Below are 26,105 nucleotides of genomic sequence, written 5' to 3'. Positions count from 1 at the left end.
ATGAACATCGAATTAAGCCTCGAGATCAATGAGATTTCTCACAATTCCTATTAAACATCAATTTCCCATTTAGGGTCCGGATCCCGTCAAACGACGTCCGTTTTTAACCAAACTTTACAGAAACATCTTAAATCACATATAAGACCTGTACTGGGCGCCGGAACCAAAATACGGGCCCGATACCAACACGTTCTAATCAATTTTCATTTCAATTTTTCCTTAATAATTTCAGAAAAACAATTTTACCCAAAAATTTATTTCCGGGCTTGGGACCTCGGAATTCGATTCCGGGCATACGCCCAAGTCCCATATTTTCCTATGGACCCTCCGGGACCGTCAAATCACGGGTCCGGGTCCGTTTACCCAAAATGTTGATCGAAGTCAAATTTGCTCATTTTAATATCAAAAATTTACATATTTCACAGAATTTCATATTTAAGCTTTTCGGCTACGCGCCCGGACTGCGCACGCAAAACGAGGCGACTATAAATGAGGTTTTCAAGGCCTCAGAAGCACAGAATGGGTAAGAAAACAGGTCATGACCCTTTGGGTCGTCACAGTAGCACTGTCAAAACTAGCATCAATATTTAGCTTAAACCATCCTTTTGGTGGCTTTTGCCATCCAATTTTGATGGAGTTTTTTTGAGGAGTATACATACTTTTCTCAATTAGGAGCTTGTATTCAGTTGCCTTTTGAATAATAAAATCACCATTGATAGGAATAGTCGTGTTGTTTTGATTGTTACTGTTCCTATTGAGCCAAATGTACCATATAACAAATGAGTCCCAATTTATAAAATTATTTCTAATTGGGTAGTTAAATGATTTTAGCTGAATAAGCCAGTGGTCACCTTGGGACTTATAGTAATGTTGCCACCCAAGATTGTCCCAAAATTTTTTAGAGGCTTTGCAATTAAAGAAGATGTGTGCTACTGATTCCTCCTCATTATTCTTGCATATAGGGCAAATTGGGTTGATATTTAAGCCAATCTTGGCTAGATATTGCCTACAGGGTATCCTATTATGGAGACATTGCCATATGAAGAATTTGACTTTATTGGGACAATCTAGGTTCCAAACCCATTTGAAATCTACTAAGTTGCTTTTCGGAGGCTCTATTAGGTTGTAGCAAGTTTTGGTAGTAAAAAAACCTTTTGTAGTTAGTGACCATATTTTCAATTGCCTAAAAGGAGTTATCCTTAAGATTTATATGGGGAAAAATAACAGTATAAGAATTATTCCTTCATTGGTCTGATTAAATACAATAATACATTACATTACTTCTGTAGGACAAATAGAATTCTCCTTTACATTACTATTGCACGTTTTCATTAAATAGAATAAAATAACTCAATTAAAAGTTTAATTTATTGGTCATTAGAAAGAAATCAAATTATGTTTGGCGTTTAAAAGTAATAGGTTTGTCTTCCTTTGTTCCCACTCTTCCTATAATTATGTGATTTGTCTTCAGAACTTGTATGATTGCAAGTAATAACATTTACTATTTGTTACTCTTCACTAATAATTTCAATGTTCTTTTTTCTTTTCTTTGCTTCAAAAAAAAGAAGAAAAGAGAAACAATTTTCTAGTACATTTCATCAAATTTAAAACAATTTCAATTCGTTCAAACTCAAATCAAATTTACTTTCCATTTCAACCTATAAATTTCTCCAAAAAAAATAAAAAATAAAAAGTCTTTAACTTCGAGAGGCTGCGGAACCATTAGGAAAAATCTCACATTATTGAATTCTTATCATGCGAATCCATTTATTCAGCCAAAAGCTTAACTCTTTAAATTCCTTTCAAGTATTTGAATGCGCACATGAGCGCTCGGTATCAGCTGTGCATCGACGGCTTGTGATTTCCATGGGTGAGGTGTGAGATGTGATTTTTAGCATGTTGATAATGGGCCGAGTCTGGTAGGACTTGAGGCCGGGTTTTGGTCTATGGCTTGAGTGCCGAGATTTCGTAAATGTGTGAGCATGAGCATTTGGGACTTATATGTCCGTTTGTGTCCTTATTGGTGGGATTGTGTGGCTGGATGACTATGTGGTGTGTGTGATTTGATGGTGAGATGTGTTCAGATTGTTTGACTGTGACAAAAAGAATTGGCTGGAGGTGTAGCACGAACTATTAAGTGTTTGACTTCTGTCTTAAGTTGGCATATGGCCTCGAGTTGTGAGTGTATTGAAGAACCTCTTATGTAGTTTAGTTGAGGAGTGNACTGAGAGGAATTTTATGTGTAATAATACAACAATTGTCTAAATGCCGAAAAATATATTACATTAGCATAATACTTGAATTTAAAATAAAAGAACATCATCAAAACTTACACAAATGGTCAATTTTGTCATGTTAGTTTGATAATTATGTATTATAGTTTAAAAGTATTTGATGTGATGGTATCTTAACGAAGCACGTTGACCAGTATCATAGTTTTTGCACGTATGACGTATTGTCAAAACTTCTATATACCATATATGTGCTATTACATAAGCTATTCGGCGTATCTAAGTTTTTCAGTAGCATGACGGTCATATTTTCTTCAAAATCATCCTATATACGATGAAAGATCAATTTTAACTTAGTCTATTATATAAACAGTGACACTAAAATACATAAGAAATAATAAACTTGACAACAAACATGTATGGTAGAAGACCAATTGACTAAAGTATTTAAGTATTCTTCTTGGTAGAAATTATTGGGTCAAACAGAAAAATATTTTGTTTTTACTATAAAATTTTGCAATCAACCTTTCATTTAGTTTATCAACACATTCATTTCTTCTAGCTAAGATATCTTTTTAATTCTATCATGCGATTTGCACAAATTGTGTTTTAATCTAATGATAGAAATATTTCTCTTATTAAATGCACTACTATTGGAATTGATAACTAAGTGTTCAAGAAGAACCAAATCATTTTTTTATTGGATGCTCTTTTTCGTTTCTGACATGAAGCAAGAAGACACTTAATACTCGATCTGTTCTTACTTTATATTTCTTGTCGGTTGAATCTTTTTCATTTGACCGCAGAAGTATAACTTTGGCAAGCTAGCTTTTAGAGTCTCTGCTTTTGTCGATTCTGGAAGTACTGGTAGTACTTGACATAAATCACATCCCAAACCATTAATTTTTTACCAAACGGTTCATTAATATCCAATATATCTCTAGAACTCCAAACAATTATTTCGATCATTTGCCACTTAGCCATAAGTGCTTCATCCCATGTTATCAATTTTGCTTTCCTTATAAATTTAGCACCATTACTCTGCTTTGATATATTTGTGATGGTTATTTAAATTGTTTGAAGAGGTATATCAAATCTAAAGTGGGCGGCCTCACAATAAAATCATTGTTGGTACACCACTTGCTATTATTGTCAATAGTGTCATGCCTCTTGATATGATATTTGCAAGTAATGCATGACATAAGAATATTATTTCGATTCTGCCGGAGGCATCTACAAAGAATATTCTCGTTATAGCAGAGTCGACTCTTTATAATATAGTCTTAAAAGCTTGTTCTTGTTTAGGATTTAGCTTTGATTGTGCTTCCTCGGACACTTGTATAACACTTTGATTCTTAATAATATACTAACCTTTTTACTTTGTGTTCTAACACTCTTTTTAAGGAATAAAATTATGTATCCTAAGTTTTTATTAACTTGAATAAGAATTTTACTCATATGATGAATTTAAAAAATAATTAAATTGGATTCTCTTGCTAAATAATTAATTAAAAGATTTAATTATTTGATTTTAACATAAAAAATAATTTATTCTATGTTGATTCAGATCTTAATATTAGTTCATCTCTTGTTTTGAGTATTTAATCTTAATTATAATTTTATTCACCTTTAATTTTACTTTCAAAGAGTAAAAGATTGATATGACATTTCACTTTTAGATCTTTATGTTTGTTGAATCATTAATGGTATTGACTCTTACCAATCATTTTTTTCTCTTTCTCACACATTTATATTCTTAAATATTTTCTTAGTTGTTGTTTAATGATTGGGTGTTTTACAATATTACACGAAAAATTGATTAAAAAATATTATTTCAGTAGGAAAATAGTTCAAATAAATATAAAAATATATTATTGTGGGGGTATTTTTTTTAATTTCAACTCTTTATGCAGTCCATTTAATATTACTTTTATTTTTTTTGGTATTGGACATTATGGAGTGGTAATGCATTGTCAATACGGAGGATTCTTATGAAATTGGATTTAACCTTCCTACATATTTTAACAAGAATTTGATTGATAAAATTTTATTAATTTTAAAATATTAGATATTAAAAATTAGCATAGAAGGTATTGTAGTCCAAAAACAAGTTATTGCACTTATGCCCTCTTCCTATGAGTTCTTCCGTTTAATGATTTAGGGCTATTTTGGTATATTAATATTGTATTTATGCTTTTATAATAATATATGCTCTCATTTTTTTAAATAAATTTGGACAATATGATACATTCTCAAATTAAATTAGTAATATGAATTTTTAAGAAGTATATCTTGAAAGCAATAGGATTACATGACAAAAGATATTACTTGTTCAATTTCATATGAATTAGCCGGCCCGAAAGTTTATACTAATAAGATTCCTAAAGGTAATCATGTAGGATACCTGACTTGTAGTATTATGTCCTAAAACTAATAGGATTATAAGGCTAATATCTAGAATTTCGGTTATGTCCTTTTATTATGAGTTATTATGCTTAATATTATAAGGTTATTTTTGTAAATCGATATTTTATTCATGCTTTTATAATAATATAAATATAGATTTTTTTTTAACATTCTTTTTAAAAAAAAATCTTTTAAGGATATTTTAATTATTTAAAAAAAATACTAATAAAATATTTATTGAAAATCAGAATTCAAACGGACTCTAATAACAATTGCCATTAACTTTGTAATCTTAGTAGTAGCCCAAACAAAGTATTGTAGAGAGAGAGAGAGAGAGAGAGAGAGAGATGAGAGGAAAAGGGAGAAAGCAAATATTGGTGGGACTTGGTCTTGTTATGATTATGGGTTTAGCTGTTTACTTAAGGCTTTGGACTATTGACTACCGTTTCTCTGCTAATGAAACTGAATTACTTAGGTACTCTTCTTCTTTCTTGCTTAAATCTTCTTTATGTACCTTAAAATTGGAAATAGATTTTCACTTTGTTTTGTTGCTGAGGAAAATTGGGTAATGTTCAAGAAACAGAAAGGATTAATTGGGTAGGTTGGTTAGTCTTAACTCTTAATCAAGAATATTAAAAAGCACCAACCTTTATTTTTGTATCTATCATAGGAATGTGGGTTTCTTGTTTCTATTCAATTTTGGTCTTGCTTGAATGACCAGCAAAAGGAAAACCAATTTGGTCTGGATTACCAATTGAGGTAGGAAATGAAGATATCAGAAACTTAATAACTTTCCCTTTGCTTTTGCACTATCTTCTTGATTCTGGTTATATTTCTGAATTTATATTTGTTTCTGAGCAGAACAGATGTGTTTTTGTGTACACCACTTAGTGTCATTTGAATACAATGAAGGGAATTGAGGAAAATGTTTAATGTAAAATCTAGGAGTAAATGGCCTTATAGGTTATTAATTTTTAGCTTTTCTTTGTGTGTCACCCTTATGAGGTTGTGAATTGGAATATAATATGCTAAAAGCATTTCCAGTAGAAACTAGGTCTAATTGTTCGGGTATATGCTTATCAAAACTACCCTATAATCCAAACCCAAGGCTAGTCTCCTACTAAAGCATTTGCGATGGGGTTTAGAACGGGAACTGACCGAAAACCCGAACCGCTCGACTGACCCCTTCATAGTCCACTCATGAAGGTTGGGATGGCTGGAACAAATCAGAAGTGCAAGTCGCGCAAGCGAAGCCGGGAAACGGATCGCAGCACGACGACTAGGACTCGTGAGGAGTTTTGAGCGTGAGCTAACACTCATGCAGCGGAAAGGATCCACAGCTCTCGAAGGAGCCACCAACTGCCTGAATCACTGTAGCAAACCCTCTCTTTACTCAATGGATTGCAGAGGCAAAACCACTTCCAAGTTAAGTTGTGATTGAACAACAATAACCACTAAGCATCAATCCCAAACAAGTCAGGGTCGACTATATGAATCCTCAGTCCTCATTGACCATGTACCCCGTTTAAAATCATCTCAAACTAACATTTTACTAAATAAAAATGAAAAGTATTAGAGGTTCTCTATATTTCCTACTGGCACAAGAGACTAGATTGAAATGAATAAGATTTTTCTTTTTAACGATTAAGATTCTTAGTCATTTGATGGCATCAAACATATGATCATTTTTAGTTTAAAAATCGAACTTTCTCATTAAGATAGAATATTGGTGCCATGTAGTGCTTAGCCAAGTATTCTGTTCCTGTTTTCTTGTAGGAGACAGTTTGATCTTGCCAGTAGAGAAGCAATGGACGAATCTGCAGTGTGGAGGAAAAGATATGATGACGAGGAAGTGAAATCTACCAGCTGCCAAAAGGAACTGATTAAGGTATGGCATCTTATATTCAGAATCAATAATACTTTGGTGAGAAATTCACCAATATACATTTGATATAAGGATTTAATATATCTTGCGAAGCCCTTGAATTGCTGTTATACTGTTTTCTGCAACATGATTTCCTCTCTATTGACAATCAATGATGGCATGCGCAATGTAACACCTTATTTCCTTATTAACTATGTGATGTATCACCTATTCACCTTAATCAAGAATGTGATATCAATTAGGCAATCACATATTTAACAAAATAAACAAACAAACAAATAAATAAAAAGAAATACTCACCTTTTCTAGTATGATGCATCGGCCTAAAAAAATGATTGTACCTATGACACTATATCTAAGCAGATTTTGTCTATCCCATAGGACATACATTTCGATGGTAATGGCCTCCTCCTCTCTCTGAAGCATGAGTTCTCTCTTGGTAAATGAATTTCGTAAGTTCGGGGTCAATAAATATAGAAGAAGTGATTTCTCTGTCTAGTTTAAGTCTGAGAAAATTAGTGATTTGTTGGCCTCTCTATGTGATTTAACTTCAGCTATATATTGATCTCTACTGAAATTTCACCTGTAGATGCAGTATGCTGTGTTGTCGCTGAGCTGTTTGTTATTCTCTATTGCTTTATTAGAACAGATTTGATAGAAAAAATGTCCCTCCATTTGTAGTAACCAGGTATACAGGCTTGTGCATTTCCTTTACTGCTTCAGCCATGTGCAGCTTTTCTTGTCATGCATTTCTTTATTAGGTCTTTAGTTGATGGCCCCCAGTTTTGGGACTGAGATCCTTTTTCATTTTCAACCATTAGTTTTCATATTTTGCTAAATGAATTTGCACATCAAATTGCGCTTTTTGATAAATTTTCTATGATGGTCTCAAACAACCATCCACCAGCGCCAGTCCAACAAATAAAACGATAAATGAAGAGAAAAGAAAAAGAGAACAGTGGAGCTTTCATTTGTTTCTGTTCTTAGAAGAAAGGAACCTCTGCTTCCCCTCCCGATGCCGGGGTCTGTGAAGCCAAAAGAACAACAAACCAAAGGAAAAGATTTGAGTCAATATTTGTCTCATTCTGATTTACCTTGGTTGATTATCAAGGAGCATAAGAGTAAAGAGGTGTCAGCTCAAATTTGATCTAATGGAAAAGAGTACTATTTTATATTAATTTGAATAGTGGAGGAATAAGAACTTGCTATATTTACGAATGAGGTTAACAGTTTCGGGTGCACTCTGGTCTCCATATTGACTATTTTATTTTATTCTCAAATGCAAAACTAAATCATTCAACTAAGTGAGAAGACGAAATAGAATAGTTCAATTTAAAAGGAATTTGTGCCAAATGTTGAGTTGCTCTTCATTATCTTGTTCTCTGAACCCCTCTTTTCTTCCATTTTGATATGTGTAAAGAGCTTAAAGTCACATGAGCACTGCTATGTATTTAACTGTTTTGCGGACTCTTCAAAATCCTTGGCGTACCCGTGTCGACACGACGTGGTGTGGGTGTGGATTTGGTTAACTTACCTTGGGTGTTTTGACTACATCTATGCCCGAGAAGTATAGGTTGATTGAGTATTTGACTTGATTTTATGGGTTTATGCCATACATATACATGGTTATGTAAAGTATGAGCATGATTTGCTATTATACGAGATATTATTTGAATAAAATATGAGGTGTTTATACGAATTAAATTTTATTAGTTTTAGTTCAATAATTTAATTAATCGAATATATACTTATATATGTTGTAATATACATTTACTGGACGTATCCCAGCACTCGGATCCACACCCACGAACAGAGGCGAATCCAGGATTTGAAGTTTGTGGGTTCCTACGGTTTTCTCAAATTAACATGCAATAATAACTGAGTTCACAATAAGATATTTATATGTATTTAGTGGATTTTTTTAGAAAAATATAGGGTTTACGCAAAAGTTACTGGGTTCCCGGGAACCCATATATAATGCTCTAAATCCGCCCACTGCCCACGAATCCTACAATATGTGTGATGAAGAATCCGACCTCTAGATCCCGCACCAAGACCGAGCAACATATAAATATCCGGTCACTGATGCATTGTTTATGTTGTTTGCTATTGGCTTGTCCATGTTATGCATTAAGACATAGAACATGTCAAACCTTTCATTTTGCATCATCTGATTATTGAGGCATGTTTCTCGCATTGATAGATATTACATTTGGGCTCCTGTTTGAAGTCAAAGATATGGAGTTCTTCCCATGCATGCTTTACTTACATAATGGGTTAACTGTTGCACCTCATTTGCTAGTTTGTTAACGTGTGGCCTTTTGTGTAAATTAAGCAGTTATTGAAGGAAGACGGTGCTGCTAGCAGCAAGAAGAAGTTGGACATGTTGCAAAAGGTGCGTGTTTGAGACAATTTTCTTGATGTCTCTCTTTCTATATCTTTGCTCTTTCTTCTTCTTCTTGTCGGCAAAGGCTTGCTGCTACACTTGGCTCCTCGCACATGAGAAATGTGAAGTTTTGGGGGTTGTGATCACCTTAATGCTTATTATCATTTTCACAGTTCACTTAATACATTGTCTATGATGTTTTATTTCACCAGGAAAACATTGACTTACTTGAACGACTCGAATCTTTGAAACAAGAGCTTGAATCTGAGAAGTTGAAATGTAGTATGAGACAGATATGACTTCACTGGAAGCCTGGTGGTCTGAAGAACATTCGGAAGTTGATTACTTGCCAAATTAATCTAACTGCAGGATTATCGTTCATGGGCAGTCCTTAACCAAATTCACCCGATTGGTTCAGAATTTTGCTAGATTATGCTTTCCGAGAGGCATGCCAGTGCGCATGTATTTGGATGTGAATTAGATACATTGGTTAAACGATGGGTTGCAGCTTCCATCCAAGTTTTGGCCTCCCTAGATTAGGTTATGGTCCATTTGAAGGGACTGAATACTCTCTTTTGTTGATGATGATTGTTAGTTCTTGTGAAGTCCACACAAGCATTTTGTTAAATCTTGAGTTGTGTAGATTTGACCAAAAGAAATGCTTCCAGGAAGTGAAATTACTTTGTTCAATAGAATTATTAGTCAGTGCTTGTGAGGTGATTATTAGTTCTTTTACATTATAATGTGTATGAATCAATTTTTCGACACTGCCAAAAATTTGATAATTAGTTGAAAGCATTTGAAAAATTTGAGCCGAGGGTCTATTAGAAACAACCTCTCTATCCTCACAAGGTAGGAGTAAGGTCTGCGTACACACTACTCTCCCCAGACCTCACGGTGTGAGATAATACTGGTTATGTTGTTGTTGTTGTTGAAAGGTGGACTTAATTCCAATTTCCAGCTCTCTCATTGTTTCAGTAACTTCATTGATCAACCAAATGATCAAGCGTGCTAAAACTCTGATGGACTAACAAAACATCCTGTAAATTACATCCAGTGTTCATATCATCCATGTAATGCTAAGAGGTAGTACATTATGTGACTTGCATTATTTTGATTTTGCTAGTAACTAGTTATTATTTTTGTGGCAAATGAGACCCCTCTTTGGAATATAAAAAGTTGCATAAATTAGTTAGAGCTGAATTACCATAGGCCTGGAACAATATTGAGAATGAGGAAGTAGACAATATGCCAGTACCATTACCCTTGTATCACTTCCATATGAAAAACTGAGAACCACTGCAAGTTAAGCAGAAGCCTCCATTTCGAAACATATTGGCTTAATCTTAATGCCATGGTAAGTTACAATGTTGTAGAGATAAAACATTATGTTTAATTATAGACCTGGGTTCTGAAGTCTGAACTATCATATAAAATGATTAACAATCACGTGTGAACCAATAAAATCTGAAAACAGCCATACGTAAACACCTAATATAGATTCATGATTCCATAGACAACCAAGGAGTTCCAGAAATATGATCACAGCAAACAAAGATATGTACCACAGAAACCAAATTTATTCAGACGAAGCCAACAGCTAAAAACAACTGTCTGAACACAAAGCACGTAACCAATGCCATCAAAGGCATAGCACACATATATCAACAGCTTAAACACAAAGCACAACAAAAGCCAATAAAGGAAAGCACAGAAGTCTTCAAGATGCTTAAACGAAGGGAATTGTAGCAAATGCAACAGATGATAGCGAGCATGGAATTAACTTCTCAAAAGCCACCACGGAGACGAAGCACGAGGTGAAGGGTGGATTCTTTCTGGATGTTATAATCTGCAAGGGTACGACCATCCTCCAGCTGCTTACCAGCAAAAATCAGCCTTTGCTGATCTGGTGGAATACCCTCCTTGTCCTGAATCTTCGCTTTCACGTTATCAATAGTATCAGAGCTCTCCACCTCCAAAGTGATGGTCTTCCCAGTTAGAGTCTTGACAAATATTTGCATCCCTCCCCTCAAACGTAGCACCAAATGCAGTGTGGACTCTTTCTGGATATTATAATCAGCAAGAGTCCTCCCATCCTCAAGCTGCTTACCAGCAAAGATCAATCGCTGCTGATCTGGCGGAATCCCTTCTTTATCTTGGATCTTCGCCTTTACATTATCAATTGTATCAGAACTTTCAACCTCCAAGGTGATTGTCTTCCCTGTCAGTGTCTTCACAAAGATCTGCATACCACCCCTCAGCCGAAGAACAAGGTGGAGGGTGGACTCCTTTTGAATATTGTAGTCAGCAAGAGTCCGTCCATCCTCAAGCTGCTTTCCAGCAAAAATCAACCTCTGCTGGTCCGGAGGGATGCCTTCCTTATCCTGGATCTTCGCCTTAACATTGTCAATGGTGTCGGAGCTCTCAACTTCAAGGGTGATGGTCTTCCCAGTCAAAGTCTTAACGAAAATCTGCATCCCACCACGCAGACGGAGGACAAGGTGAAGGGTGGACTCCTTCTGGATGTTGTAGTCGGCAAGAGTGCGCCCATCCTCAAGCTGCTTTCCAGCAAAGATCAACCTCTGCTGATCTGGAGGGATGCCTTCTTTGTCCTGGATCTTCGCCTTAACATTGTCAATGGTGTCGGAGCTCTCAACCTCAAGGGTGATGGTCTTCCCAGTCAAAGTTTTCACAAAAATCTGCATGCCACCACGCAGACGGAGGACAAGGTGAAGGGTGGACTCTTTCTGAATATTGTAGTCGGCAAGAGTGCGCCCATCCTCAAGCTGCTTTCCAGCAAAAATCAACCTCTGCTGGTCTGGAGGGATGCCTTCCTTGTCCTGGATCTTCGACTTAACATTGTCAATGGTGTCGGAGCTCTCAACCTCAAGGGTGATGGTCTTCCCGGTCAATGTTTTTACAAAAATCTGCATCCCACCACGTAGACGGAGGACAAGGTGAAGGGTGGATTCCTTTTGGATGTTGTAGTCTGCAAGAGTGCGGCCATCCTCTAGCTGCTTTCCAGCAAAGATCAACCTCTGCTGATCGGGAGGAATTCCTTCCTTGTCCTGAATCTTAGCCTTGACATTATCAATAGTGTCGGAACTCTCAACCTCGAGAGTAATGGTTTTTCCGGTGAGTGTCTTTACAAAGATTTGCATCTGTAATCACACCAAATAAAGGGGGGCAATAGACATAACAGAAAACTTATCATATTTCACATTTTATTATACTAACAGAAGCAGAACCAAGATCAAGCATATACAAACATTGTGTATAATTCCCAGTAAGAACACTAAACGGGCTTGAGATTTTTTATTAAGTAACAGTATTCACATTAAAAAGGCAAATATGATATGCAAAACCAAGAGCTATCAGCAGAAGATAAAGATATACTTCACTCAGTACATCTGACCTATTTCAACCTGTGCGAAAATATACTAAAATTTAAGTACAATGCCAGATAAGATTAGTAACAGAATGGACTGCATTTCAAAGAATAAAGCTTTTCACTCTACAGTAATATGTTTAGATGCACATATACAAGGCTAATCTTCTGAATCACATGAAAAGTTTGAACTAATTCAATCACATTATAAAGAACAATGATCCAATATTGTCGTTCAGCCAACATACTTATATGCTGAAAGAATGCTTTGGTTCAATAGTCCAGGGCTCAACATCAAATACACCACAAAAGTAGTGATAACTTTTAAAAAAGACCCGCAACCTTGGATTTCCTAATCCATGTCATTATACTACATTTTAATCTGTTTCTTTTAATAGTAACCATTTCTTCTATTGCATTAGATAGCCATTTTCACTTCTTTTAATATGTACGTCTAAATTACTTATACTATCATAATATAAGGACCTAGAAATAAGTATGCTGCCACCACCCCTGCAACCTAAATGTTTTTCAACACCGAAGGTCATTGCACATTTTGTCAGCTTTGGCCAGAAAACAAATTGAAGAATTCACTAATAACTCCATTAAATTTTATATCCCACCTGGTATAGATCTAATTGACGACACTAAAACTAAAACACCCATCAATTCATGTTCTCACTAATAAAAAAATCAAACAAGGAGCAAAACAGCACATACACACATGAATCAAGACCCAAACACCATCGAAAATGACAATTAACAAAACCAAAAGTGGATTCAATCTACGTCAGCGCAACTCATGTAAACCTTGAGCTGTTCTTATATACTCTCTGTTTCAATTTAGATAAATCTATTACTATTTGGGGGAATCAAACAAGGTTTACTTTGACCACGTATTTTGCATAAATTATTTAAATATTTTAAATTGATAACTATTTTGACTTATATACTTTTTATATAGTTCCTATAAATATGTAGATTTTATTTCAAAATTTTTGAAAATTCCATGTCTAAATTCACACCGAAAATTAGTTAGTTTGACCCTCCTACCAGACCGAAAAGGTTAACATGGAAGGAATATAAGATTTTGACCCCATTATAAACAAAACTAAACTTACCCTAAAGAGGATAAATTGAGATCTAGTCATCTAATAAACAACTCAAACAAATTACTTGAAGAATTAACAAAAAAAATACTTGAAAGTTCATTAGGGCCTCGATCAATATCACTCCATGGAAAAACACATAATAATTAAAAAAAATCAATTAAGCAACACATAAACACATGAATTAAGATCCAAACACGATCTAAATTAACGTATTAACACAACAAAAATGGATTAATAGGAGAATAAAAGAGTGAAGAATTGGTACCTTGAAAGTTTTTTGGGAATCGGAAAATGAGAGAATAGATAGCTTTGTTGGAGAAGGAAACTGTGATCAACAATTGAGGAGAGAAGAACGAAAGGAAGAGAAAGGAATTAGCCCTTTATATAGCAGCTGATGGCCGACCCTAGACCTATAAAATATCGGAATATCGCCACTTTCTTTTCGGTGAAAGTTTGGTAAACCACTAAATAATTTTATTATATTTTATTTTTCTACAACCACTAATAATTATCCATTAGGAGTATAATTTATTGATTAGGAGACAAGTTCCACTAATAAATAATACTAACTTATAAAAATTGACTGGACACGAACATTATGCTTTAAGTATGTCTTAATAAAAATTAATATATTAAGATATAAATAAAAAGAATAATGAATTCATAATTTATATTAGATATATTTATTTATAAAAGTCTTGAGAAATTCATAAACAATATATTATTCTACTATTTAAATTAACGGTGTCGACAAAAGAAGTATCAAAGAGCCACTTGTAAAGTTGTACAATATTTTGGCAAGTTGGACTTGTTCATTAATTTTTTAAATAAAAACTAGGACAGATAATTTGAGGAACTTGTACAGCTTTCTATTCTTCTATTCCTCATTGCTAATTTATTAATATTGAGGATATTGATAAGTTTGGCCGATTCGCGAAGCTGATTCTATTATATAGAAAAGGCTTGTTTGGTCGACCAAGGGCATAAATGACATTTGCTCTGCCATTAATTATTTAGGTATAAAACCGCTTTATTTCCTTCACAATATATCTGACACAAATTCTAGAACTCTCCCTATCTTTCTGAAGCACTGCTCTCTTAGTATATCCGTTCTTCTCTAATTTCAGGTAAGCCCTCAATTTTGATTTAATCTTTTCTACTTCTTTTCAAAAATTTATCGGTATTACGCTGAAAATAATTGTTGCTGTTATTATTCATTTTAACTTTCTCTTCTATATCCTTGTTCATCCCATATTCTAAAGAAAAGTGAATTAGTGAAGGTCTTATTTTGGGCAAATTAGTTTCTAGGTCTTGTGCAATTTCGCGAATTTCAGACTGCTTTGCGAATTTTTGGTTACTATTCGGTAAAGAATATCTGGTATTGTGCAAGACTGAATTTTAGGGAAACAAATGCTGCTAAATTTCATGTCACTCTCTTCAAATATCCGCTGCTCATCAGGTATCTCTTTTAGGCCTTGTTCTCTGGTGATACGCTTATTGCTCAACTTCAGAGTTCTCCTTCGCTTCTTACAAGTATCATCTCTCTATTTTGGAGTGTTTCTCAACTCTCTTATGTACTTTTTCTGTTCTTCAGGCCGCTTAGTTTATTTAATGGTAAATATTTTTAGGATTCTCACCTTAAGGTATTCTTAAATTAGAGATCAAAATCTATAGTCTCTAGATTTCTCATATATGTCTTTATTGGACACATGTGACATGCTAAATCTTATCCGAAAGAATGAAAGTGGACGACCAGCAATTAATGGAAGCATGGGCGGATTTTTATTGAGTGAAGCGGTGTCACGTGACACCGCTTCGTCGGAAAAATTAAGTAAATATATGTGTCAAAATGATATCTGAACATTAAATTGTTTGAAATAATTTAGGTGACACCACTGGAAACATAAGCATTCTCCAGCGCAGTGGTAAAATCTGCAATCTTGTTTCAAGAAGATCCCGAGTTCGATCCTCTAAGCTGAATAATTTTGTTTGTTTTTTTTTTATTAATTTTAGCACATGCCAACAAATATTCATATCTTTGCACAAATTACAGACATTATGATGCTCACCTATACCACTTACATATAAACAATAATGTGTAAGTGGTATGATATCTTTAGTATTATATGAATGCGCATGTGACTGTGACTGTTTTAAACTATTCTTTGTATTTAAAGGAGTTACATTTCCCATGCACTTGGTGTATCATTATGCTACCATCAAAACAAGTGATGTCCGAAATCTTAGTGGTATGTATCTTTTCATTAGTTTGCAAAATCTTGATTATTAATGTTGTGGCTTACTAGAACGATCAACAGTTGTATTGGCAATCCCCATCACACCAATGCTGCTTTCCTTGCCTTTTTTTTCCTAATGTATTTATCTAGGAATACCTTTATTGCTTGTTTGCTTGCTTTCTTTCTTTCTTTCTTTCTTTCTTGTTCTCTGCTTTTTGTACATTGGACCCTATTATAGGTTGCTAAATATGTTAAGTTTGCTAATGAAGTCTTTCATGACTTCTTCTAATGTCTTATGGTGTAATGCTATCTAGAGGTGTGACATATACCTTGCTACAAGTCTAACCTCATTGGATTATTAAACATCATATAATGATTTTTAGTTGATTTCCTAAGACACACATGTGACAAATTCTGGAACTAATTCTCTATGTTGAATATGAACATGTCAATATAGGAGTTTGTTCATCAATATTGTAGTGACATGGTTGAAAACACGGACCATATAGACATTTTAATCAGACAACATTCAACAAATGTTTACATTTAGCCAACTGTTAGTTTTGTTTACCGCAATGTCTAATTAACATATCATCCCGAAATGAAATGGACTAAGATCCCGGATCATGAGAAAAAAAGAAAAGTTCTTATTGTTAGCTCTAGGTTTAATCTTTTTTATTTAGTGTCCGTTATCTTTGAGACATGAGATGCTGTGATCGTTATAAATGAGTTGCGAGTGTATGCTGAATTTCATTAAAGTGCTCTTTAGCTTTAATATTTTTTTTTGTCTCCTTTAGCTTTTGACCCATGAAAGGCTTTGGTCATTTTAAATGAGTAGTTCGCTGGAATATTTTTTGTTGCAGGCATCAAGGATGTTGCTATATTTATTCCTGTAGAACCATGCTGGGATAAGAGTTGCTAAGGTAAATTTTGAAGCTTAGTTAAATAAAATTGGAAATCTTTGTTTACTTTTTTAAATTTCAAGAAGAAATACGTACTATCTTTTCTGTTATATTAGGAAATAGTTTATGATTCCAAATGGATAGCTGCACATATTCATGCTATCTGTTTTAACTATTTTCTTGGTCTATTTTAGCTATCAATCTTCAAACAACACATAAAGAGAAACTGGGCATGCGAAGAAATACAAGAACTGTGTAATGTGTCTGTGCAATAGTAAGATGCTAGCTCAGTAAGATGATTCGATATTTGTTGTTTTTGTACTGATATAATTATGTTATTTTAGTCACCATGTGCCATTCTACAAGCAAGACATCATATGTCTTTGTTTCAGGTCTTTAACCATATTTGGAGGGTAATTTATTCCGTTTACCGCATGTGAAAGTAAATATTGCTTTAGTTATGGCTTCATGCTGATGCAATGTATAGTACTTCACAGTTCCGATCCTATAATAGTTTTTTTCATAGATTTATTTGTAGATTGCTATTTTATTAAATTTTACTGTAACAGAAATGTTAGCATTCTTTCCGATTTCTAAAATATTTATTATTGGCAGATTTTAACTTTCTCTCAATGCCTATAAAACCCTCGCCATTTCAAAATGAAATAACTAAATTTTGGATATGATGCTACAAATTAAGCAAATAAACTAAGATATTCTGTAATGTTTTTTTATGTTTGTGTGTACGCAGCAACATTTAATATTTAGATACAAAGATCAAATTTGCATATGAAGGAAAGAGTAATACATCCTGAATCTTTGTATTTGAGTGTGAAACAATTTTTGTCATGAAACTTGAGGTTACCAAACCATGATTTGATGGGAATTCAGTTTATATTTCCCAATTTATAATGATAAGAAGTCTTTTGGAATTCTTAATACCTGAAAGAAAAGAAAAAACTTTATGCTTGATTTGAAGAGTTTGTGTCCTCTCTCATCTGAGGTAAAATGTGGATAGCAGCAATCTAGGGAAAGCACTTTTAATAATATTTGTGCCACTTTGCTTGGCTGACTTACAAGCCTGTCTAAGGAGCATTTCTCCTTGGCTATTGTTTTAAGCCTGTCTATTATTTTAAGCTCTTAGCTACAAGGCATTTTTCCTTGGTTGTACAATATCTTCCAAGTGTCTTTAAATGAGTTCCATCTATAACTTTCTATCCCCAGAGGTGTCGAAGAACATAACAGCCATAGTTATCTTTCTTCAAACTTTATCTATCGTCTTCTTTTCCCCCTTTGTATCTTTTTCTCTTCTAGGAAAAGCATTAAAAACATACACTACGAATTTTCAGTATAGCATTATCAGAAAAATCTGTTTAAGGGATGATTACTCATTAAAAAATAGGAGAAACTGCCTTTTCCTTATTTTTTTTCTTGAAGGAGCTTATCGTTGTCTATTCTGTTTTTCTACCATTCCTTGCTATTTTGGGTGCCTTTACATAAATGCTTTTATTTCTTCTTAAAAGAAATTTAGTTGCCTAAATTTGTAAACATTGCAAGTACAAGAAACTTTTGTCAAATGCGGACTTGACAAATGGAGGCAAAATTTGCAGAAGACTGTATTCCTAAAATCTTTGGTCCTTCCTTTCAATCAAACGAAGGAAAAATTCTCTTTTAACTACTATTTTCAATTTTATGCAAGCTATATTTGCATCTCATTATTCTTGAAGTGCAGGGTTGAAAGCGGTTACATATTTTTTGCATTCATTCTGAATTTTGATAATTGCATCTATATATTTGGCATAACCTAGAGGTTTCTGCATATAATGTAATGCTACCAAAGCTTCTTTCTTAAAACCTGGATTTGATTATTTCTTGCTTTTTAACTCCTTTCTTTTATCTGCACCTTTTTGTCCTCTTATTGGTCATATCATGTTTCTCTTGTTTTAATCGCCCCTCGTGCTTCTGGTCCTTTTTTTTCCATACAAAAGTATTCTGTATTTATTTATTCAACCTTTTATCCTTTTCTACTAAGAATTCTCTCTTTCAGTTTTACTTTCAACTTTACAGCTTTACATGTTTCTACGTTATGCAGTAGTGAGAAATCTTCTAAATTTTTATTCTTTCAAACATAAAATGTAAAAGCATTCTTACATGGAATTGTTGCTGAGATGGATTTTTTAATCCATAATTACTTATTGATCTTGTTACGAGAAATGGTTACAGATCTAGATGGAACCATTGCTCAATGCAAGATTAATTAGGTATGGAGCTTGCTCAATGCAAGATTAATTAGGTATGGAGCTTGCTTTCAAGAGAAACTGTAGTAAATGGAGAATAGAAAGAACTTTCTCTCTTACACAAATTCTTGAAGAAGTCCGCCCATGTACGTAGTGATGTAACAAACCTGATTCTGTTAAATGGAATAGAAGTACCTATGGTTTTTTCTCAGTTGTTGAAGTCCGTTCTTTTCAAAAAGTACTGGCGCATCTGAAACAAGAACTTGCAGGTGTATTTGGAAGAGCAAACAGCACCAAAGTTGATCTTATTGGAGTGGACTATACATGTCATAATGACCTAACTCGAGCAAACCTCCCACGTGCTGGTGAAATCATATTCTTAAGATGTTAGGTGTGCTTAGAGGAAGCTGAAGACCTTTTGTTCTTCCATGTACCATTGTTTCTTAGCTTTATTGCATGTTCTTGGATTATAGAAGTAACCATAGCTGGATGGGCAAGAAAGTAAAGAACATCTCAGAAATGTATGGAATATAATTCCGACCTGCATTTTTTAAGTAGTTTTATGTGCAATAAAACTTTGTATTTACCTACCAAAAGAAAATCATGAAACTCTTAAGAATGTGTTGAGCAAGTGATTATATTTTTTCAGGGAAGTTGACCCATCACATATTTCGTTAATTCTTTCTACGTTATTGTAGTTTTTCAGTTTGGTATCTTTTGTTGGGCAAAAGAAGGCAAATGACCATCCCACTTTGGAAAAGAAATATGCATAGCTAAACAAAAAGAATATAAAATCCGAACAGTTCTAAAATCTTATTCAAGACTTGCAACGTTGGGCCCGCGAGTGCGGGCCTGCCTCATCTAGTATTACTAAAATTTGTGAAACTAGTATAGGCTAGTCGGTTTTTGGTAGGGATGGCAATAAGGTGGGGTGGGCGAATTTAGGCCTATGTGAGGCAGGGCGACTTGAAATAAATTTTTTTTAAATTCTAGCGGTTCCGAGGCGGTTGCGGATGAAAATCTATTTCTTCTAGTACACGCTAAATACAAAACTGAAGTTGCATAATCTATTCTTTCTATTTACAATTAACTTTTATAAGGGCCTGCTACCTAATTGCTAAAACCAAAGGAAAACATGTTACGAGGCTACAATGATGGAAAATAACAAATTTGCTATAATATATTTCAATAATTTGATTCGACGACTGCAAATAGATGACATAGAGTAATTTCTGATTGTTATTCCATGAAGACTAGTATTATTTCTGAATTTTCAAACTAAACTCTTTATTTATTTAAGCAACCATAAAAATGCCCAATGTGAATCCAAAAGTAGATATCTCGGCAGTTAAAAAGTACTCCTTCCATTTCACTTTATATGACTTGATTTAGAGTCAAATTACCTAATTTTCATTATGAACTCAAATACAAAATCTTTAAAAATTTAAAAATAAAACTTACATAAAAAAAATACAAATATAACAAAGTTACAATAGTTAACAATTTAAAATATTTGAAAGTATTTGAAAAATTTGTGGTAAAAAAATTCCTTTCACTCTCCAAATATAACTAGATTACGTAAAATAGAATAAAAAGAGTAGTTTCTAAGGTATATCCCCTACAACACTACATTTAGTTGAATTTTTAATGTTTGATTGAGTATAAAAGTAATTAACATATGTATGGTATATATAAATGGAGCATTATAGAAGATAAGTGTTCTAGTGGTATTTTTTAGTATTATGGTTCACAATCAATCTTTATATTGACTGAAAAAAATTAAATATGGCATAATAGTTTGAATATTTTTATAGGAGAATGATAATCAACAAATTCTTTTTTGTTAGACACACGTTGTTTAGAAGGAAACAAAACAAAAAAAAAAAAAAAACGAAAAGCAAAGAAGAAATACAGGAAAAAAAAAAAGGAAAAAAAAAACTTGATGCGGGGCAGGGCGGGTTGAAAGTTTTGCGGGTTCAGCCAAAACCGCCCCATTGCCATTCTTAGTTTTTGGACTGATAATCAAAAAATAGCCAACATTTGTAAAGTCATTGAAAAATAGTCATTATTTTAGTTGAAATACAAAAAGTTCCCGCACAACATGATGGATTATAGAGCTTCTGTGTATATTGGAACTCCAGCATATTATGAAATTCTATCACATTATGCTGGAATCTCGTATGTAAATTCGAACTCCAGCGTATTATGCTAGAATTTTTTCGAATTTTTAAGGGTGTTTTTGTTAAGATTACTTATGAAATTGTGGCTATTTAACAATTACCAGCTGTAAATTAGGCTATTTCTGATTTTTTTTCCCCCTAAAATTTCACCAAATAATTTAAAATTTTCATCTTTGGGTCTTTTTTGATTGTACTCTTACTTCTACTCTTACTTATTTTGATTGTTAGACCCGAATGAGACATTGGATCGACTATCCTTCTGTCACAACCCAATTTCATTATAGGCCGTGATGGCGCCCAACGTCGCCGTTAGGCAAGCCAACAGTGATCTCACCATTTAATTGTTCATTTATTATTTTTAAAGTAACTGATTTTTAGTTAATGAGGTACAGTCAAATTTCTCTATAACATCCTCGTTTGTTCCGAATATTTTTGGATGTTATATCGAATTGTTGTTATAGAGAACATATATTATAACAAAACATGACATTTGGTTCCGAAAAAACTTGCCTTTTATATTGAAGTGCTGTTATATAAGGATGCTGTAATAGACAGGTCTGACTGTAGTTATTAATAAGAAATTATAGTAAAACCAAGCATCAAATAAAGAAAAGAGTAAGGTAGTGAATTTAATACCCAAAATGATGAAATGTCTACTAGAATACTCCGAAATTCGGTGTCACAAGTGCATGAGCAAAGTAGAAGAATATACAAAACCTCATACTCTACTGTCTGGAATAAGATAGACAGAAAATAAAATACAGTAAGGATAGACTCCGGGTGCTGCGGAATGGCATAAAGAGCAGCTCACCATTAGGCCTCTAGGTAATGGGGGTACGCGCCTATAGGACCGCCAAATGCACCTACCTCAGTTCCTGCACGATTGGTGCAGAAGTGTATCGTGAGTACATAAACAACATGTACCCAGTAAGTATCTAGTCTAACCTTAAATAAGTAGTGACGAGGGGTGATCACGCCCAACTATGCCTTATAAAAAGGACTAAGCGGTCGTTGCAAATATATAATCTGGTTCAGTCCGGAGTCGAATCCCACAGGGAACTAACCTATTACTACAACTTTTACCATTGCTAATGACAAGTTCAAACAATTTTCGGATGCAAGATTTTTGATGGATAATGAGTAGAATTTAGTTAACTAAGGAAAAATAGCAATGAAACTAGCAATAATCTAGAATAGAGTTGAATTCAATGGTAAAAATGGTCTAGGGTTATTAATTTTCCCAATTGCTGGATTAATTCCTGACACGTTAGCTATAATTTCGTCATAACACTCTATAAGAAATATGAGTTCTGGGTTACCGCAATTATCTCTCGATCAATTATGATAATTTACTAGAAGCATTCTCTCGAACTACTCTAGCTAACAATTTATGCAACTCAGAACGATTCCACCAAAGCTTCGTTATCTCTAACCGTGCTTTTAAATTCAAGTAATTAATCTCTTAACTTACCCGAAAGTGGTATTGTTAAACAACAATCTAACCAAGTGTCCTTTCTCAAGCAACACAAGATAACTAGACACGATTAATCAAGGGCCTTTTAATTAATCACAAAACAATACGTAGTTGAACAATTATAGAGTAAAAACGGCTCAATTATATCAAAACATGGTCAAGACTTCATCCAACAATTGGTTCCATCAATCCTAGATGACGGGTTTAGCTACTCATACTAATAGATGAAAACTCAAAAAATAAAGTCATAATCAACAATTAAAAAAGAAGAATAAAACTCTAAGGAAAATTCTATGTCTTTCTTCCGTGTTCTTGCCTTCAAAATCTCTCTAAAAGCAGCTATCTCTCTCTTTAGGACGAATTAGGCTTCATATAGGTTTAGGTTAGTCGCCCTGGAAATTACATAATTGACCCTGGCTTCTTGGCTCCAGTCTGCCCGTCCGCGGCCGCGGATTGGACCGCGGATGGACCACGAATTTGACAATTGTTCTGTCTGCGGTCGCGGATTTGACCACGGAGCTGGGCGCGGAGCAGGTACTTGCTCTTCTTTCTCCTTTTCGATCGGGCTATCCTCCGATTGGCCTTCCATGCTCCATATTGACTCCAAAACACCCGTTTAGCTTCCTCCTAGCTCGGAGTGGCTCCTGCAAAACGTAAAACTCTTAATTAGAGCATTTTGTTATCTTTTACATTCAAACATTGATAAAGTGCAGCCAAATTAGAGTTTAAATAGTATCTAAATAGCATAATTATCGTCTACTATCAACACCACACACTTAAACCTTTGCTCGTCCTCGAGCAATCAAACCACACCCTACAGAGGCCTAACTTGCTCGAGCGACTTCTCTAACTCGTCACACCAAGAATATTCCTCATAGATTGAGCACATTAGTGTAACATCCACACCTCAAGAGTTGACTCCCGCGAGCCACGCAATATTCCTAACCGGCTTACTTACCCTAACTCAGAGGTCCAAACTTACCTCTCCTTCATGAATCAAGTGCCTGCTCACAACTGTGAGCACGTGATTTTTGCCCTATATGAATTACTCCCAGAAATTCAAACAAAATGATTTCTTTCATTATTTTGCAATTTTGTGAATTTTTTGCTACATTTTTGTGTTAATTGGTTGCATAATAATTCATATTAAAAATACAAAATATGCATTTTGCATTAGGAATTTAATTTCACATTTTTAGGTATGGATTTGTTTAGAATAAAAATTAAAGAAAATCACAAAAAATAGATTCATTTGCACTTTTAATTGTTAATTGTTGCATTTATCTTTTAAGTAGAATTTTAAGTAATTTTAGAATTTGAATAGTTTAATCTCGAATTTTATTAAGTATTGGTTTTAATTTTACATTTTATAGAATCGGAAAAATAATACAAAAAATACAAGATGAAAAGAAAAAAAAAAACAACCAAAAGGAAATAAAAGGAAAATGTGGCCTTGGGTAATAGACCCAAATTGGGCCGTTCTTATTGAAAGTCTGCTGGCCCAATTCGTGTTGTCAACCAATTAGTCCCCTACCCGGTCCAGTTATTCACCGCATAAAACGGCCCCGTTTCGTTACCCCTTCATCTGAGCCGTTAAACTTGTTTGATCCAACGGCTCCCGTTGAGCATTACGTTGTAATAAAATTGTCTGAAAGATTCATTTAGCCCTAAAATTGTTCCCGTCTTCCTCGTACAGAGCCTGTAACACCGCCGGAGCCGCCGCTGGCGGTGAACGCCACCTATGCCAACGGCCCTCAAATTCACACCACCGGTTCGTCTCGTTCCCCTCTTCCCATTCTTACCATTGTTTCCCCTCGAATCTTGCCCTATCTCGTCGAATATCCCGTCAAACATTTTCCGGCCATGACACAAGTTATGCCAAATGGCCCCAAATTCACACCACAGAACCGCCCAGGCCTCCTCTACCCAACCCCCATAACCATATGTCTCGAATATAGCTGGAGTTGCTCGAATCTCGAAAAGAAAGTTTCCGGCCAAAACCCTATCTTACCAAATCGCCCCAAATCACTTCAAACTCATACCCTATACTCTCTTCATCTTCCCCAACCCAAACCCCAAACCGCTCTTCTTCAGATCCAGTTACAAATTCGCAAATATTAAATCTAGGGTTCCTGGGCTTTTGGGAATTTTCAAAGGCGATTGAGTTCTAGTTAATATTATAAGCCTATTCTTGACAGAGTAGACATATAATGTTAACTGGAAACCAATTTCGAAGGGTAGTTCTTGTAGAGTCCAAAATCAGTAAGTTTCTCTTCTCAGTTTTATTATTTCTTTTCTTTGTTCTCATGAATTTCTGGTTTTGTTAGTTGTTAGTCAATTTTGTGTTGTTTTCTGTGACTAGTTTGAGTTTAGTTTGGTTAATTCTTATTTGAATTTCATCTTACCTTTGCCAGTTTAAGTGTTCAAATGTCCGTTTAAGGCAACCAACTGATAGTTAATTGGATTTTCTGATTAGTTTTGATTCAAGTTGATATGTTTGCTCTTCTTCTGATAATAACAATTTTATTCTGATTCATTAGGTTAATAGTCTGATTTGGTGTTTTGGATCCATATTTGTTCAAGTAGTTGATCAGTAGCTGTTGATGCATGACTAAAATTGGAGGCTTGGTTTGACTAAATAAACATGGTTGTTAGTTTAATTGGTTTAATTTCAGTTTGAGTTTCAAGTTCTATTAATTAGTCTTAGTTAGTTTAGGCTAGATTAGTTGTTTGGTTATAGCTGGTAGGTTTATTGAGGGTCAGTAGTTTCAGGAGGTTTGCAAGGGTAGTGTGGGTATAGAAAAGGGCAATTTTATTAAGAATGGTAAATTCAAAACTAAGATAAGGGTAGTATAGGTATTGTACGGTTAAAAGAACAACCTAGGGCCTTCTAGAATAGGACTTTAGTGTAGATTTTAGCAAACTTAGGGTAGTAACTTGAGAAACAAGTCAGAAATTGAAGGTTTAATAGGTGAAATCTGAAATTAAAAGAGGGAAAAAATGGGTGAAAGCTTCTAGAATATTCTGCCCCACTCGTTGCCTATAAAAGGCACGCCTAATGCCTTCTTGAAGTAGTTTTTAGCCTCTAAAAATTCCCCCCAAAGTTCTTCTTTCAATTTCAGATTTCAATTTGAAATTTAAGCCTTCCAAAATCCAAAAACATTAGAAAATCAACAGAAAACCAAAAAAAAAAACACTGTTTCATTCAAATTTTTAGTTAAAAAATTCGAGTTTTGTTGTTTGATCTACATTTCTCAGCTTAATCTCTTGCAAGTGAAGTTCAGTTGTAGTTTTAGCTGGTTTCCAGAGAATTTTGAGTTCAACCGAGATTTTAGAATCAGTTCTAGGTTGATTAGTTGTTCCTGCCTGGTTTTAAGCATTTTGGATTGTTGAAATCATTCCTGGGTTAAAAAGTCTTGCTATGAGTTGCTACTTGCTTTACAACTGCTCAAATTGCTGCTGATAATCATCTCCTTTTGTTGAGTTTCAATTTCCAGGTACAGGCTCTGAATTTCTGAGTGTATGCTTGATTCAAGCAATGAAATGGAAATGGTTTAGCTTGGCTTCCTGTTGATAATGATGTCTTTGCTATCTCTTTGTTCACACTTTTTTAATAGCTTGAGTTTTTTATTAGAATTTGAGTAGAGTAATTGAGTGTTGTAAAATT

General features: G+C 34.3%; 2 protein-coding genes and 1 long non-coding RNA gene across 12 annotated transcripts; 2 read left to right on the top strand and 1 right to left on the bottom strand.

The window, feature by feature from the left end:
• Positions 1 to 4,935: 4,935 nt before the first annotated feature.
• On the top strand, positions 4,936 to 9,715 carry LOC109205702. Of its 2 annotated transcripts, none has more exons than XM_019368443.1 (4): positions 4,936 to 5,112; positions 6,414 to 6,525; positions 8,861 to 8,917; positions 9,121 to 9,715. In XM_019368443.1, the coding sequence occupies exons 1-4, from the start codon at positions 4,985 to 4,987 to the stop codon at positions 9,205 to 9,207; spliced, it is 384 nt and encodes a 127-aa protein (XP_019223988.1). In that variant the 5' UTR covers positions 4,936 to 4,984; the 3' UTR covers positions 9,208 to 9,715. The 2 variants fall into 2 exon arrangements, with proteins under 2 accessions (XP_019223988.1, XP_019223987.1); XM_019368442.1 differs by having other exon boundaries at positions 8,858 to 8,917.
• A 677-nt stretch (positions 9,716 to 10,392) lies between these two features.
• LOC109205701 (polyubiquitin-like) lies at positions 10,393 to 13,785 on the bottom strand. The gene is made up of 2 exons (XM_019368441.1): positions 13,674 to 13,785; positions 10,393 to 12,069 (listed from the first exon to the last, which is right to left on the bottom strand). The coding sequence occupies exon 2, from the start codon at positions 12,067 to 12,069 to the stop codon at positions 10,696 to 10,698; it is 1,374 nt and encodes a 457-aa protein (XP_019223986.1). The 5' UTR covers positions 13,674 to 13,785; the 3' UTR covers positions 10,393 to 10,695.
• Positions 13,786 to 14,458: 673 nt separating this feature from the next.
• LOC109205700 lies at positions 14,459 to 19,437 on the top strand. Of its 9 annotated transcripts, XR_002064717.1 has the most exons (6): positions 14,465 to 14,535; positions 14,710 to 15,657; positions 16,509 to 16,568; positions 16,742 to 16,821; positions 18,771 to 18,930; positions 19,054 to 19,437. It is a non-coding gene; the product is annotated as an uncharacterized LOC109205700 (long non-coding RNA). The 9 variants fall into 9 exon arrangements; XR_002064716.1 differs by lacking the exon at positions 18,771 to 18,930; XR_002064718.1 differs by lacking the exons at positions 18,771 to 18,930; positions 19,054 to 19,437 and adding an exon at positions 16,940 to 17,084.
• Positions 19,438 to 26,105: the final 6,668 nt, after the last annotated feature.

The sequence above is a fragment of the Nicotiana attenuata genome, unplaced genomic scaffold (assembly GCF_001879085.1).
Source record: "Nicotiana attenuata strain UT unplaced genomic scaffold, NIATTr2, whole genome shotgun sequence".
NCBI classification, from domain to species: Eukaryota; Viridiplantae; Streptophyta; class Magnoliopsida; order Solanales; family Solanaceae; genus Nicotiana; species Nicotiana attenuata.
This window is presented reverse-complemented; position numbering and strand designations above follow the sequence as displayed.